We start from the raw sequence: 16279 nt of genomic DNA, 5'->3' as shown, positions 1-16279 counted from the left end.
AGATAGAGGGGAACAAGTAATTGTAATATAATTTGGATTTCCAAATAGCACTCAAGAAAAGGTACTACACATGAGGGCACTTAATATGGTCCCAAAGTGTTAGGGCTAGTATATATGTACAATTAGAGGATTGGCTAACTAATAGAAGAGAGAGTGTGTGTTGGGATAAGGGGGACATTTTCAAGATGTTAACCTGCAATTAGTGGAGTGCCACAGGGATCGATTAATGACTGAAGGATGAGGATGAGGGCAGGACTACAAAAGGACACAGATAGATTAAGTGAGTGGGCAAAAAGCTGTGCAGAGGAAATGATACATAAGGTTATGTTCTTTGATAGCAAAGGTTAACTAGGTTGATTGAATTGAATTGAAATGAAATGAATTTATTGTCACGTGTACCGAGGCACATTGAAAAGCATGGACGCCAAGCATGAAAGGGTTTTTTTTAATGAGGAAAGGTGGAGTTGGTTTGACCTATACTCACTGGATTTCAGAAGAATGAGAGGCAACCTTATTGAAGTCTATAACATTCTAAAGTTTGTTTCCCTTTGTGGGACCGTCTGGGGCCAGATGGTTTGATTGGCCAAATGGGCCTACTTCTGCTCCTGTGTATTATTTTTAAACCCCTAACTTAAACTTCTCGGTTTTTCTGTTTGTAAGAATCTAAGCTACCAACGCTCTACTCACTGTTGCTGCAAAGATAAAAAGGAATTAGACAATTTTCAAAATGCTTGCTCTTACATAATATAAAACTTGTTTATCTCAAGGTATCTTGACTCATTCTGACAACTTTAACGTAACTAGAAAATTACAAAAGCATTAGCAATGAAGAGGTTGAGAAAATTGGTAGAGTGGAAAAGTACCAGCAAGTGCATGCGGATGTTGTATCATAATGTGGGGTCAGCTCTGAGGAGTTTGAGTCCAGTGATAGGGTTCGATCAGGGTCTGGACAGTACAAGTGATCTGGGTGAGGTACAGTTGGAGTATGTGAGGTAAGCATGAAATCTATTCAATAGTTACCCAGGAGTCAGACTATGTATTTAACAGCCTAAACTTTCCTGGCTCTACAGGCAGCTTATGGATGAGGGAGAGGAATGAGCCAGGAGTCAATCTTTGGAGGACTTCCAGACTGAGTGTAGTGATTAGGAGAAAACGTATTAGATTACATGTTCAGATATAAATGTATAACTAAGCAAGCTAGAAAACACTGTTGTATTAACAGGTTTTTGATTGCATTGGTCCAACCCACCACGCCGACCAGATATCCCTACCCAATCTAGTCCCACCTGCCAGCAACTGGCCCATATCCCTCCAAATCCTTCCTATTCATATACCCATGCAAATGCCTCTTAAATGTTGCAATTGTACCAGCCTCCACCACATCCTCTGGCAGCTCATCCTCTACCACCCTCTGTGTGAAAAAGTTGCCTCTTAGGTCTCTTTTATATCTTTCCCCTCTCACCCTAAACCTATGCCCTCTAGTTCTGGACTCCCCGACCCTAGGGAAAAGACTTTGTCTGTTTATCCTATCCATGCCCCTCAATTTTGTAAACCTCGATAAGGTCACCCCCATGCTGTATATCCCTATGACCCTATATGACTTGGAGAGGACTTACCTCAATTTCCACTGACTGCATTGAAAGGTCACAGGGTGGCTTTAAGGCTTTGGGTCTGGTGGTTAGCCAGTATGCTATAATAGCTGCAAATGAAGCAATGCCCAGCAGTGTTGGTGGAGGAATTGTGCGAAAAAACTGGCTGATTTCATCCAATTCCAGTAGCTGCAGATTCCTCAAGATTTCCTTTGCTTGCATCTTCTCAATGAGAGAGCTAAATAATTCTGTCAAAGAAAACAAAAGCAATAATCAGGAAGGTTACTTTCCAAAAATTTGATTGGGGAGAGGAGGTGGTCAAGGTATGAATTAGAACATCTAAAAGTATCCAGCAAGACCTTCAAGCACTGTTTAATACCATAATATAATATTCAGTTTCAAAATTGCACTGAGAGAAATGTTTGTTCTATTAGTATGTTACTGTGCTATAACAGCTCTTGTCGTTTAACAGCCAACAACATTGGCATTAGAAAATTGAGAAACATTTAACTAAACATTGTACAATGTTTATTTTTTTTAAAGTAAATTCCCAATGAGTTATTGCTTCACCATTTCAGGAGATGGTTGATCAAGGTAAAAAGCTGCAGCACGGTGAATGTTATAAACTCAGCAATTCTAGTCTACTCTAGCACCGATGAAAACTCTGGGGGAAATCATTTTCGAAAATGAAAATGACTGACATTTTTAGATTTATTATTTTATAACACGACTGAGAAATTATCCTCAAAATTTAGTCTTAACTTATGGGTTCATTCCCCATCCATTTTGATAACCGTTTTCTGATGTAACTGTGAAATTGAGTTTTGAGAAGTACCTCAGGACCAATAAAAAAGGATGATTCGGCCTGAATTACTTTCTGACAGAGCTTTCAAAGCAAAACAGGAGTATGTTGTGTTGTAAATGGAGTCTACAATTAGAGTTGGCACGCAAAGTGACAGTGCTTAACAATTTAAGGGATTTGATTTATTATTGTCACATGTACTGAGTTATAGTGAAAAGTACCATATTGCGTGCTAATCAGACAAATCATACCTTACGTAAGTACATCAAGGTAATAGAACAGTATTGAGAATATAGTGCTACAGCTACAGGGAAAGTGCAGGGGAAGATCAACTCTAATATTTGAGCGGTCCATTCATAAGTCTGATAACAATGGGGAAGAAACTGTTCTTAAATCTGTTGCTACGTGTTTTCAAACTTTTGTATCTTCTGCCTGATGGAAGGAAGAGGAAGTATAACCAGGGAAAAGTCAGTAAGGTGGATGACTTGAGTAAGAATGCGCCAATTTTGTTAGCAGGCATGTTTTTAGTCTTTCCAAATAAACAAACAAACAAACAAACATCGGTGGCAAGGAGAGTTTCTGTCACCCATCCTTAAATGCCCTTCAAAAGGTGGCCATGAGCTTTCTGCTTGAATCCCAACAGTCAGTGTGCTGTACTTAGAAAGGGAGTCCCAGCAATTCAACTCAGCAAAGAAAATAAAAAAGTGTCGTTTTTCCAAATAAATTGGCGTATGAACTAGAGGCAAACATGTGGACATGGTGTCTCTATGTTTCTGCATCCTTCTGCTTCCACACGATTAAGGTTGCAAGTTTGGAAGATGCTCCCAAAAGAAGCCTTAGCAGTTTTTGCAGTACATCTTGTAGATGGCATGCCACTGTGTATTGGTAGCAAAGTGAGTCAATGTTTAAATTGGTGCCAATCATGTAGGGGTACTTAATCTTGGATGGCGTTGGGGTACTTAAATATTGAACAAGCTGCATTTATCAAAGCAAGTGGAGATCATTTCATCAAAGTCCTTATTTGTGCATCATAGATGGAGGACAAGCTTTGGGGATACTTGTTGCAGACCTCCAAAACCTCCGAGTGGATCCTATGTCACAGTATTTGTATGGCTGGAACAAGGTGAGGACTGGAGATCAGAGTCGAAGAGCGTGGTGCTGGAAAAGCACAGCCAGTCAGGCAGCATCCAAGGAGCATGAGAATCTGATCTCCAGCATCTGTGGTCCTCACTTTCTCCTGAGTGTGAAGCCTTTTCAGAGGACGCCTACCTTGAAGTAGTTTGCTTCCTCCCGCCACAAGGATCTCTGAGTTTCTCTCTCACTACACCCCCAGGTCATCTCCTCTGCGCTGGGATTCTCCTGCTCCTCGGATGCTACCTGACTGGCTGTGCTACACATAGGCTGGCCCAGTGAAGTTTCCAGTGAATGGTAATAAGGCATTTTGGAAAGGTGCACCAAACAAAGGCATGGGGTTACAGAAAATGTCACAGGTTGGTGGGACTCTTGCTCTTGGCTTGAAGAGGTTTGTAATGTTAGCTATGAAGTATGAGAAAAATAGGAGGACAATCAGGTCAAATCATCCCTTATGGGTCTTGAGGCACTTCACAAAATTCAATTTCATAGCCATGTCAGCAAATGTCAGATATGGTCACCAAAATGCATGAGGAATGAAACCATAAAGGAAGGAGTGTATTTAAGGCATTCCAGTCCCAATGTCCCAGTCCAAAAGGCCATGGGTGAATCCAACTCCAGTCCAACATATTAACATTTTGTTAAATCAGTTGAAGGTGAAACTCGCACCCTCAACTGGGCAGAGTGTCTCACCTCAGAGATCCTGGCCATTCAAATGGTCTGCAGCTCTCCAGTCCCAGCACTACCACCGGGACTATGGTCAGATTGCCTCCAGTACTTAGCCACAAGGAGCTGGAATGAAATGCAAGTAGTTACAGTGTGAATCACTGCCTCATGCTCCAGGGAAGGTTTGACAGGACTGGAGGAATCCAGACAGACTTTGGGGAGAGGAGGGACCAGCAACTCCCACTCTCCCGCCATAAGAGAAAAGGATGCCAGACCGGATGATTGGCATGGGACACTCCATGATGGCTGCTTAAGGCCCTCATCCTTCTGTCACTTTAAGTGCACAATAAGTGGTCACTGAATGTCATAACTAGCTCATAGGCAGATGGACAGCCCCTGCCTTTCCCAGCCACTGGTATATTTGCAGTTGGGTCAGGCAAATAGGCAGTAAGGATGCTTCTTCTAATATTTTCCATCCTCCAAATCTCCTTTGCACATCCACTTCCACCTCACTGCTAAGGGACTGTAAAATCCAGCCCATTCACTTAAAACATTCCGATATATCTGCATTCACCATAGAATGGTCATTTTAATTTTAGAACACTCGTTTCCTCCGCTGTTTTCTTGAGCCCAGGCACATTTATTTTAATAGCTCATCATAAGCTTCCAATTGCATTTGAAACACAATGCATTACCTCATTATAACACACTGGAAATCTCAAACCATTTTTCTACCTGTTATTGTATGTATTTATCCAGGAAAGATTGCAGGTTTCACATAACAATTAGCAAATTCACAGCAAATCTTACCCTTCCCTTTTCTTTGATAAAATGAATATCTATCTAGTTATATCAAACTGACTGAAATGCCAAAGAACCAAATTATCTCCAGAGGCCTCCTCACTCATCACAAATGGGATATTGTCAAAATGACGAACATTAAAAGATATTGGAAATGATTTCATGTGTAAAGGTGGATGGAAACCGGTTTGACTTGGCTAAGTCCTTAGTTGAGGGGTCTCATGAGTTCAACTGCCATGATGTGAGGAAAGTTTGTCCAGCAGGCTAAGATAAAAGGTAGGGAGGAGGGACTTGGGGGAGGGGCGTCGGAAATGTGATAGGTGGAAAGAGGTCAAGGTTATACTAATACTCTCAGATAAGTATAAACTGCAGGGGAACCAAGAGGGAGTGGGCAGTCAGGAAGCCATTTTCTGATTGTCACAGCTTTTCTTTGAAAATTAATGTTTAACTTCATGAATGATTTTCTGAGTCTCCTGGTAATTATCACTGAGTATCAGGTGATCTTTCCACAACAGCAGCTGCTAGATGAAGGAGCAGCGCTCCGAAAGCTTGTACTTCCAAGTAGACCTGTTGGACTATAACCTGGTGTGTACTTTTTAACTCTATTCTTAGAGTGCTGCATCTACTTCGCTACCTTACCTAAAGGGTGAGAAGTGTTTGTCTCGGGGGGGGGGGGTCAAACAAACGGTAGCAACCTCCTAGCTGCTACAACACAGATAGATTGCTAATTTGGCCGACAGCAAAGGATGTCAGGTACATTGGCCAAATTAAACTCTGGAATCATAAAACCCACACAGTGCAAACACAACAGCCAAAATCTAATGACATTAGCATAATGTAAAAAGCAACAGCTTGTCTGCACAGACTGCCCCCCCACCAACAACTTATCACTAAACATAGGACAGCCCACACAGGAAGACACTGGGTCCTGCTACACAGAAATTGACAGTAGCATGCCATCTAAATGATGGACTCTTGTTTCAAACTATTAAGTGTATCTCCCTAATTGATAAGAATTACAGAAAGTTCCAGAAAACCATCTAAAAGGATATGAAACAGAGTTCACCTGCAGACTTCACTCTTGGAACCGCATGCAAGATCTCTGGAACTGTCTTAGGCCCTCTGAGCATGGCGGAAACGGAGCTGGTGAGGGAGAGGGAGGGAGGGGGGAAGAGAGAGAGAGAGAGAGAGAGAGAGAGAGAGAGAGAGAGAGAGAGAGAGAGAGAGAGAGAGAGAGAGAGAGAGAGAGAGAGAGAGAGAGAGAGAGAGAGAGAGAAGCAGCTCTGCAGACCCGGGGACAGGGCCACAGAGACAGGAACCGTGTAAATCTGCAGAAGACTCTGGAATTATTTCAACCTTAGGACGCCACTAAAGATTACTTTCATATTAAAGACTATGGTACTTGGCTCCTAATAAAGTGGACTGTTCTGTATTGGTACTGGTTTGTGCTTGTATCACCTTGACCACTTTGGGTCTCGTAGGATACAAGGGCAAATTTATTCACAACATTCTGGTCAGCGTTGTCTGTAACTTGGAATCAGACAAGGAAAAGGAATCAGACATCAAAACTCTAAATTGACTCCACTATCATGCATAATACTGATCTCTGTAAGACTCAGTACTCCAGTACAGTCTTTAGTCCCAATAACATGCAACAGCCATTAGTCACATTACCATACCATTAACATCTACGTTCTGGAATACATTACAGTAAACCTGACAGATTACCTGTGGGATGGCATGTCAAAATGATACAGGTCAGAACCTAACAGCTATTTAACAACTCAGCTGTACTTATATTGAGTAAAGATGGGTAGAGTATTCCCCTGGCGTTGGGGTGGCACAAGCCAGAGCGTGAAAAAAAAAATCAGGAAGTCATATCTGAAAAAAGGCTTTGTTATTTTCTACTTAACCTTTAAATGACACCTTCAGAATCTCATGATTGAGTAGAGATTACCAACTTTCCATGCATTTTCATTTCATTAATACCCTAATTCATTTCATTTATACAACATGCTCTACACTAATTCCGGTTTATGTCCAATGTAAAGTAGTACTCATTTTTAAAAATCACCCCTCAATTCAAGGATTTTTGATCCTGCAAAAGATCTTCCTCTTGGTTATGATCCCAACTAGTAGCAATACTGGACAAATCAGAACAGAGTAAAACCTGGCTCGATAAACAAGTAGAATTAGTTTTTTTTTGTCTATGTTAGAGGTGAGTTACTGAACAGTTTTTTTTAAATACAGAAGTAAAACAATTATCATACACTATGGAAGGGAAATTAAAAATATCTCAGTACAACTGTCAGGAAAGTAAGATTCATCCCTTTTAATCACCAAATTACACTTAAGAAAAAGTACTCAAACCTCAGGATTGAATCTTCATTATCTTGATAAAAGAAGTTTCTTGCTGAGCTGGCAGAACAGCAGTTTCCTTTCAGTAGATTTCTCCTTACTCATTCAGTGCTGTTATCTTTAGTTGATGCCTCTCCTCAAGACCCTTTAAAACAAGCTGCTAACTCAGCTCAATTATTAATAAACATGGGTTCCCTAAACCCACAGCTTTAACTGCCTTGTAGGATGCCTTCCTCTGATACCTCCATAGCCTCTGCTTCTGAAACTTTCTCCTCAAGACCTCTCCCTGCCATGATTGCTTGGAGTCTGCTAACATCTGCATTTCTGCTTTTGTCCCTTTTTCCTTGCAGGAATCTGATTCTCTCCTGATCTCTCAGAGTCATTAGACCTAAGTCAACAAACATCTTATCAATTGTTTCTCCACCTGGCTTGCTAGCCATTTAGCTTAAATCACGTCTTCTTGAAAATACTATTTTTAAACTCTCTCTTCAAAATGAGTCACCTGTCAAACCAAAACACAACCTGTGGAGAACAGAAAACTAAAATCAACTTTTCCTCCGCTTTAGAACACATATTCTCAAATAATACTAAAAATATTACAAACCTTCATAACAATAGGTACTTAATTTGGGCCAGACAGAATTAACTAGGAATCATGAAAATTGGCTGGTTCAATGTAATTTTAGTGAGCTCAGGATCAGAGAACCATACACAAGCTCAAGGCGCTGGAGATTTGATCACCATAAAATTGCCAATTCCTACTAAAAGAAGATATTCGTTTTACTGTATTTATTCTTGGAGTGAATTTTATATTAAAAAAATGACTGCTTGAAGAGTCTGAAGTAAATAAATGTTACACTCCCATTTCCCAATATCTGTGGCTTATGAAATTTTGACATTTTGTCTTTATTTAATTTCTACTTGAAATAAACTTATCCAAATTAAAATCTCTTCATTACAGCATCTCATCATACATGGCCAGCCTTTGAGTACAAATTAATTTCCAAAGCTTCTAACCATAGCTTCAACTGAGGAAAAAGAACTTTACCCACTGATTTTATAACCTTAAACTGAAACATACTGTCCAGAATTCCTGATTCATAGATACTTAAAGAATTACTGCCCTTTGGAAAACCTGGGTATGAACTGCTCACTGCCTGAGTCCAAATGTTGATGAACTGCCACCAAACCAAAATGCTATTTTTAATCAAAATTAGGTGGAGGGAAAGGACATAGCTGATTGGTGTTAATTGCTTGGTCAGACTTATATTTGTTATCCTTTCATTATACTTATGGAAGATGGTAAGAGTGGGAAACATTTCTGATCAGCTATGCTTCATGTAGAGTATTGCCTCTCAGCCTAAAACTTTGATCCAGGAGAGAAACTACATATGGAAAGAGACACAATTACCTAACTTGTCTGATGTGGTAATTGTGACAATGTGACAGATCATTGTTTGAAAATTTGGATTTCTGAGGACATAAAATAGATTGATTTCAGTTGTGTGTAGATAACTGGCTTTAGACGTCAGAAAGTCAGTCATTCGGAGCAGTGAACTAAAGACACGGATTCCAAAAAAGCTTGGGAATGTAGTTAAAAGCTCAATCAGATATCTGGAGACTTACTTGAATGTTTAAAGTGCTAACTTGTACGATCTACACAGAAAAGAGATGGTCAGGGTGAGGAGTAGACTGAGTTCAGAAGAACAGAAAGCTGGTGCATTCGTAGAAATCTCGACATACAGCTTTTAGCTAGTAGAAATTTCCAGGATGTCGGGACTGAAAGGAAGTCTCGACAAATCAGAGCTGGAATGAATTGAATTAGGGGGTTGGATTAATTATCTTTTCTGCTTACGATCTTTCCAAATTATCATATATACATAGCTTTGTTTTTTTCCCCCTTCTGTGTAATCTTTTGTTGAAGAACATGGGCAACCTTGTGTGAACACGATTAGTGACTGACCACGATGGTAACAAAACTGTGTAAATAAAATGTAGGACTCAGCAAGCCAGGTTTCACTCTGGGATGTGACTTGTCGGATATCACCGTCAGCTGGGATCAAAACAGAGTCATTAGGCATGTGAAAACAAAGATCATGAATATGTTAAGAGCTGTTTAATGATTTTTAACAGAAAGGGTTAGTGTGTTAGATTCCCCCATCCTTGCAGCCCCAGCCAACATCTACCCTGCTCAGCTGGAATGATAGACAATAGGAAATAAATTCTGGGTAGTAAATGTTGTGGGATTGTTACATGCTGTCAAAGGAACCTTGCTGATGTACTGCAGTGAGATGGTGGACACTGCTACCACTATGCACTGACAGTGAACAGCATGAATTTGAAGGTAGTGGATGGAGTGCCAAATAAGCAGCCCACTTTGGCTGGATGGTGCTGAGCTTAGTGAGTGTTGTTGGAGCTACAACCTTCCAGGCAACTGGAGAACTTAGATCACAGTCCTGAATTATTTGCAGGTTAGATGTTAGACAGACATTGGAGTGTCAGGAAGTGAAGAATTCACCTCAGAATCCCCAGCCTCTACCCAGAGCAGAGTTACTGACTGCACAAATCCAAGCCTGGGACCCTCAGTGATGTTGGGAAAGGAACACTAGGATGTGATCCAGCAGCAGTGTAAGAGCAGCAAAAGTATTGGTGTGCGACTCAAGGGAACTTGCAGGTAGTCTTCTCATATATCTGTCCTTTTTCTTCGAGGTTTTAGAGATCATGGTTTTGTAAGGAGCTAGGAGAAAGTGAGGACTGCAGATGCTGGAGATCAGAGCTGAAAAATTTGTTGCTGGAAATCGACCGAAGAAGGGCTTGTGCCCGAAACGTCGATTCTCCTGCTCCGTGGATGCTGCGCTTTTCCAGCAACACATTTTTCAGCTTTGTAAGGAGCTGTTGGAGGAGCCTTAGTGGGCTATGGCAGTGTATTTTTTGCTGGTACACACTACTTCCACTTTGGGTCAGTGTTGCCGACGACATGAAAGTGGATGGGCAGATGGGAGCCAATCAAGAGAGTTGTTTTGTTCTGAACGATGTCAAGTTGTTGAGTGTTGTTGGAATAGCACACATCCAGGCCAGTGGTGAGTATTCCATCACACTCCCGACTTGTGCTTTTAAAGCTGTAGATAGGAAATGTGGAGACAGGAACCAAGTTACTCACTTCAGAATTCTTAGCCTTTTACTTATTTTATTGCGACAGTATTTTTACGGGTAGTCCATTTCAATTTATGTTCAAATGTTACAGTCATAATCAGAGTCCTACAGCACGGAGACAGACTGGTCAATGCCGATCAAAATATTACATTTTGCTCTGCCTTCAATGTGCCCAAGAATATTCACAATTCTAAAATACCATATAAAAGCCATCCGCAAAATTCAGGACTGACTCTCTTTGGATTTGAAATAACAATACCTTGCTTAGGAAATGTGCTTCACTAAAAAGGTTAGAAGGAGATGATCTGTCAGCCAAAAAGATTATTTCAGCATTTGTTTTGTGGAATGGTTGACATGAGATTCGGACACTACAGAACAAATATGAGAATGGGTTTATAATGCCCAATGCTCATTTCTTTGAGGAGAAAGTGAGGTCTGCAGATGCTGGAGATCAGAGCTGAAAATGTGTTGCTGGAAAAGCGCAGCAGGTCAGGCAGCATCCAGGGAACAGGAGAATCGACGTTTCGGGCATAAGGGCTTATGCCCGAAACGTCGATTCTCCTGTTCCCTGGATGCTGCCTGACCTGCTGCGCTTTTCCAGCAACACATTTTCAGCAAATGCTCATTTCTCTCAACATGAATATCATGTGAAAATTATATAGAAGGTAATGGCTGGAATTCATTACCCGTTTGATCAAGAGAAATTAAAGATCTGGGTGCAAATTAAATATGTGGTATTTTGGGCACACCAATTATGTGCAACATAAAGTATGTTCAAATTTCCAGAATTTTTAATAATTGTCAATTAATCAGTCTTGCCAAAGCATTTGCATGATAATAGCCTTTATTTCAATTTACTCAATCTTGTACTCAAGTGTGCAGCAGCAATGTTTGCTCACACACTGTATTCAAATTACAACCAGACTTTTAAGTAGAATAAAGAAACAAAATAATGTTCTAGAGTCATATTTACTGGTTTTCTTTATTAAAAAAAGATTTTAAAAATCCTCAAAGGCCTTCTCTGTATTTTAGAGCATAACTGTAAGACATGCTAAAAGAAAAGGCCTCTATTTGGAAGTTTTTGGATATTCTACACCAAATGTGAAAGAGTTTTGGGTAAATGAGTTGAAATGTTGTTATATTTAAAAGGAATTGATTCTGTGAACTCTGCACTTTCCTAAATTATTCATTATATGGACTATTTTCCATCTATTTTCACAAATGTTGGATGAGATCAGACTTTATTAAAGAGGGTCATAGAGATGTACAGCACAGAACCAGACCCTTTGGTTCAACTTGTCCATGCCGACCACATATCCCGACCTAATATAGTCCCATTTGCCAGCACCCAGCCCATATCGCTCTAAATCCTTCTGATTCACATACCAATCCAGATGCCTTTCAAATGTTGCAATTGTACCAGCCTCCATCACTTCCTCTGGCAGCTCATTCCATACATGCACCACCCTCTGCGTGAAAAAGTTGCCCCTTAGGTCCCTTTCATATCTTTCCCCTCTCATCCTAAACCTATGCCCTCTAGTTCTGGACTCCCCCACCCAAGGGAAAAGACTTTGTCTATTTATCCTATCCATGCCTCTCATGATTTATAAACCTCTATAAAAAGGTCACCCCCTCAGCCTCCAACCCTCCAGGGAAAACAGCCCCAGCCTGTTCAGCCTCTCGATATAGCTTAAATCCTCCAAACCTGACAACATCCTTGTATATCTTTACTGAACGCTTTCAAGTTTCACAATATCTTTCCGATAGGAAGGAGACCAGAATTGCACACAATACTCCAAAGTGGCCTAACCAATGTCCTGTACAGCTGCAAAATGAACTCCCAACTCCTGTACACAATACTGACCAATAAAGAAAAGCATACCAAATGCCTTCTTCATTATCCAATCTACCTACAACTCTACTTTCAAGGAGCTATGAATCTGCACTCCAAGGTCTCTTTGTTCAGCAACATTTCCTAGGACCTTACAATTAAGTGTATAAGTCCTGCTAAGATTTGCTTTCCCAAAATGAAGCACTTTGCATTTATCTAAATTAAACTCCATCTGCCACTCCTCAGCCCATTGGTCCATCTGATCAAGATCCCGTTGTAATCTGAGATAAGCCTCTTCGTTATCCACTACATCTCTAATTTTGGTGTCATCTGCAAACTTAGCAACTATACCTCTTATGTTCATATCCAAATTATTTATCGATCAGAAAAAGGTAAATTGATGATTCAATTCTTAACTTCGGGAAGCATGTTTCAGCAGAAGACTAGCAGAGACTGGGATCTTTATAGTAGACATTATTTGGGGGTTGTGCATCAAATGAGAAATTTAAGTTACAAATGGTTTATGTTAGCTTGAAATATTGGCAAGGAAGAGGGGTACAGTTGGAATTTGCTGCACAGACAAGGCAATGGCTTTGACCTTCCCAGTTTCCCAATGTTCAGAAGGAGGGAGGTACTGGTGCTGGAAAGGGGAATATTGCTGATCCAGGACTTGATTGAGGACAAGCAAGGAGTCTGGCAGCACCTTTGTAAAGGAAGTGCCGAGACAGTAGTGATATCTACACGTAATATATCTGGAACTTTGTTTCCTTATCACCACTCACCATGCCAGCACATTAAGCAAGAAATAGGAAGAGGATTGTTGGAAACTTCAGACATAAAACTTGAAATGAGCAGAACAGTTTCAGAGAATTTAATGTATTTTAGGATAGGTTGCATTTGGGAAAATTTCCAGGTCTTTTTTTTTCCAATGCTACTTCCCAATATCCATTCATTAGCTTGCAAGCAAGTTCTTTTTTGCAGACAAAGTTGCATTGTCAATAAAAAAAAATGAATGGAATCCTTTTTTACAAATATAAAATCCAGATATTTTATAGTTTTAATTTATAATGAAGTAACAGTACTCATGTGATATACAAATGTTACTAATCAGTTTAATAATAGGTGATTCATCTTATTTTTTCCAGAAAGCCACTGTGTCACACTGAAATACATGAGAGAGAAAAACATAGCTAACTTTATATAAGATTACAGCAACAAGACAATGCTAATCACAGATTTTTGTGGTCCAATGCGTTGCACCTCTGCTCTTACATATGCATCCAGATATAACTTCACCCACATAGAAGATCCAAAATCTCTCAAAAATTACTATCATATGCAGGAGTTAATAGTTTCTGAGACAATGCACCAAGCATATTGTGTTCCCGACCAAAACTCTGGCAAAAACAGTTTGCAGTATCCTTAATATCAAACCATTTCAATGAGCTTTAAAACAGGGAGGGTGACAGGGGAGGGAAGCAGTGCAGGGGGGAAGAGAAGATGAATAAAATAAAAAAGGCAGGACATGATGATGACTAAAAACGAAATGTAAGTAGGGGCTCAAATTACATTCAAATGGACACAACAATAAAGGCACAATCTAGAGACCGGAGCATCACGATGGATGGGAAACACGCATGCATTTTTTTTCTCGGACTAGTGGGAAGGAGAGTCACTTTGTGCAGCAAAATTCTCTTGTCAACATACAATAAGACCCCTGGGGGAATGGATCCAATTAGAATTCACTTTTAGTAATGTGAAGCAGCCACTTTAACTGATGAAGGTGACCTATTTGACTCACGTAAAAATACAATCAAGGACAAATGACTTTTTCTCTTTCTCTACCTTTCATGATTCATACATTGTGCAATATCATTTTAGTATGAATTTCTTTTTGTACATTTGGTTAAGACAGCAACAGTATATGCAAGCTGCTTTCACACCAAAAGCATTCTTATGAATGAGGCTGAACTGCTTCCTGCTGTCTCCTGTAGAGTAACATTATGAATGGACATTACAAAATCCATCATCTGTTTGGTATTCTGAATATTAATACTAACTTTATTCTTTTGGTTTATACACACACTTCAATCAGATTTTATTCCTGAACTGTGAACATGTTATAATGTTGGATACTATATACACATGAAAACAATTTTACTAGTCAGTAGTGCAGAGATACAGCCTGCTAAAGAATCAATCTGCTGTGCCACAGGATAGTGAAACATGGCTTAATCCACAATTCTACACACGTTAAGTTGCTGCACCCAGTACTTCTTGTGAAGCAGTCACTGTCAACAAAATATGGAGTACTTTATCAAACAGAGAAAAGGAGAATTTGAAAGACAGCCACCACAAGCTGTGCTTGGTTGATTTCAGAGCAACACTGGCAAAGCTCAGAGAACAGGCTGTCCACCTTCCCCACAGCCAGAATGTGTCGTGTTGCAGAGCAAAGCATAGGATAGATGAATTAACCCTTAAAGAAAAAAAAGGTTTTATCCAAACAAGATGAGTCAGTCTTTCCTCCTTTCCAAAGAATATGTTTTCGTATTGCAAAGCATACAATGAAAGAAAATACATTGAATTTCTTTTTCTGTGCTAATGACTTTTTAAACATTTAAACTTTTTTCCACAGATTCCATAGTTAGTAGCTTTAAAAAAAATACAAAATATTCTAAACGAAACAAGAAAACAGCATCTATAAATAACATGCAAATATCTTTATTAACCAAGTATTAGCTGCTTTCAAAATTATACCTCAAACATTCAGCATCCTTGGTGGAGCAACAACTTTGAGCACTTTCCATTTGAAACACGTTGCTGTGGACCTGAAAATCTCTTTTATACTAATGGAACGAACGAAGTTACAATACTCGAATCAACTGCGTGCTTCTTTTCGGAAAAAAAACTGGCTTGGTGCCAAAACGCTGCTTTGTGAATCCCAAGAACACACAGTCCACTACCTCACACTACTGAATTCATCCAGTTACGAGCCAGCGGAACCTCCCACTCAGAGATAGTCAGCCTTTTGCCCGAAAGTAAACTTTGCATTTGATTAGAAGGAGGCTGCTGACTGGAGCAGCTGACTAAGGCAGCCCTGCCCCTCTAGCGCTGTTAGTGTCAAAGAGTGTGACAGAGTGCCTCTATTAAAGCATTATGTATTTTAAGATATTAGGAACTGGTGGGGAACCTTAATGTTTCACTGGATGATTTATGCCTTGCTGTTTAGATTTGAAAGCACATAACAACTACTTTGTTCCTTTTTCACACCAGAAGATAAAACATTTTCCAGCGTGCTAGGGAAGCAAGGGCCTTTTGGTAAGGAAGATATGAGAGAAAATCAGAATCAGTAAAAACAAATTGATGGAGGAATCAATGGAAATGAAGGCTGACAAATCCCTAGGGCTTGGAAATTTAGATCCCAGTGTTCTAAAGGAATTGACCATGGAAATAATAGGTGTGTTTGTCGTCATCTTCCAAGATGCTATAGATACTGGAAGAGTCACAGTAAATTCGAGTGTGACAAATACAAGCTTACTGTCCAAAAAAAAGGGAGAAAACAGGTATTACAGACTGGTTAGCCTAAAATCAGGAGAAGGCTAATTGCTGGTGTATTTTAATGGATGTGATAACAGAACACTTGAAAACTACCAATCGGATTACACAAAGTCAACATGGATTAATGTAAGGGAAATTGTGTTGGACAAATCTACTGTTGTTCGAGGATCTAACTATTAGAACAGATGAGCAATGAGTAAATGTGGTAGGTTTAGATTTTCAGAAAGTTTTTGATATGTTCCCACCTAGAGGTTATTATGTAAGATTAAAGTTCATAGGATTGATCGCAATATACAGGCATGCACTGGGAAGTGTTCAGCATATAGGAATAAATGATTCATTTTCAGGGTGGAAGGTAGTTGCTCTTGGGGTGCTGCAGGGATCAGCACT

General features: G+C 39.9%; 1 protein-coding gene across 3 annotated transcripts in view; it reads right to left on the bottom strand.

The window, feature by feature from the left end:
- The window catches only part of LOC122556574 (long-chain-fatty-acid--CoA ligase 6-like), a 203998-nt gene that overhangs the window by 129685 nt on the left and 58034 nt on the right, over positions 1 to 16279 (bottom strand). For all 3 annotated transcript variants that reach the window (XM_087995260.1, XM_043703393.2, XM_043703392.2), the window contains exon 2: positions 1617 to 1837. In XM_087995260.1, the coding sequence (XP_087851386.1) occupies positions 1617 to 1837 (221 nt within the window). The remainder of the gene's footprint in view (positions 1 to 1616; positions 1838 to 16279) is intronic.

Source organism: Chiloscyllium plagiosum, unplaced genomic scaffold (assembly GCF_037043375.1).
Source record: "Chiloscyllium plagiosum isolate Xiang-an unplaced genomic scaffold, Cpla_swu_hap1 HiC_scaffold_16, whole genome shotgun sequence".
Lineage (NCBI taxonomy): Eukaryota > Metazoa > Chordata > Chondrichthyes > Orectolobiformes > Hemiscylliidae > Chiloscyllium > Chiloscyllium plagiosum.
Note: the sequence above shows the minus strand (reverse complement) of the source record. Positions and strands in the feature narration are given on the sequence as shown.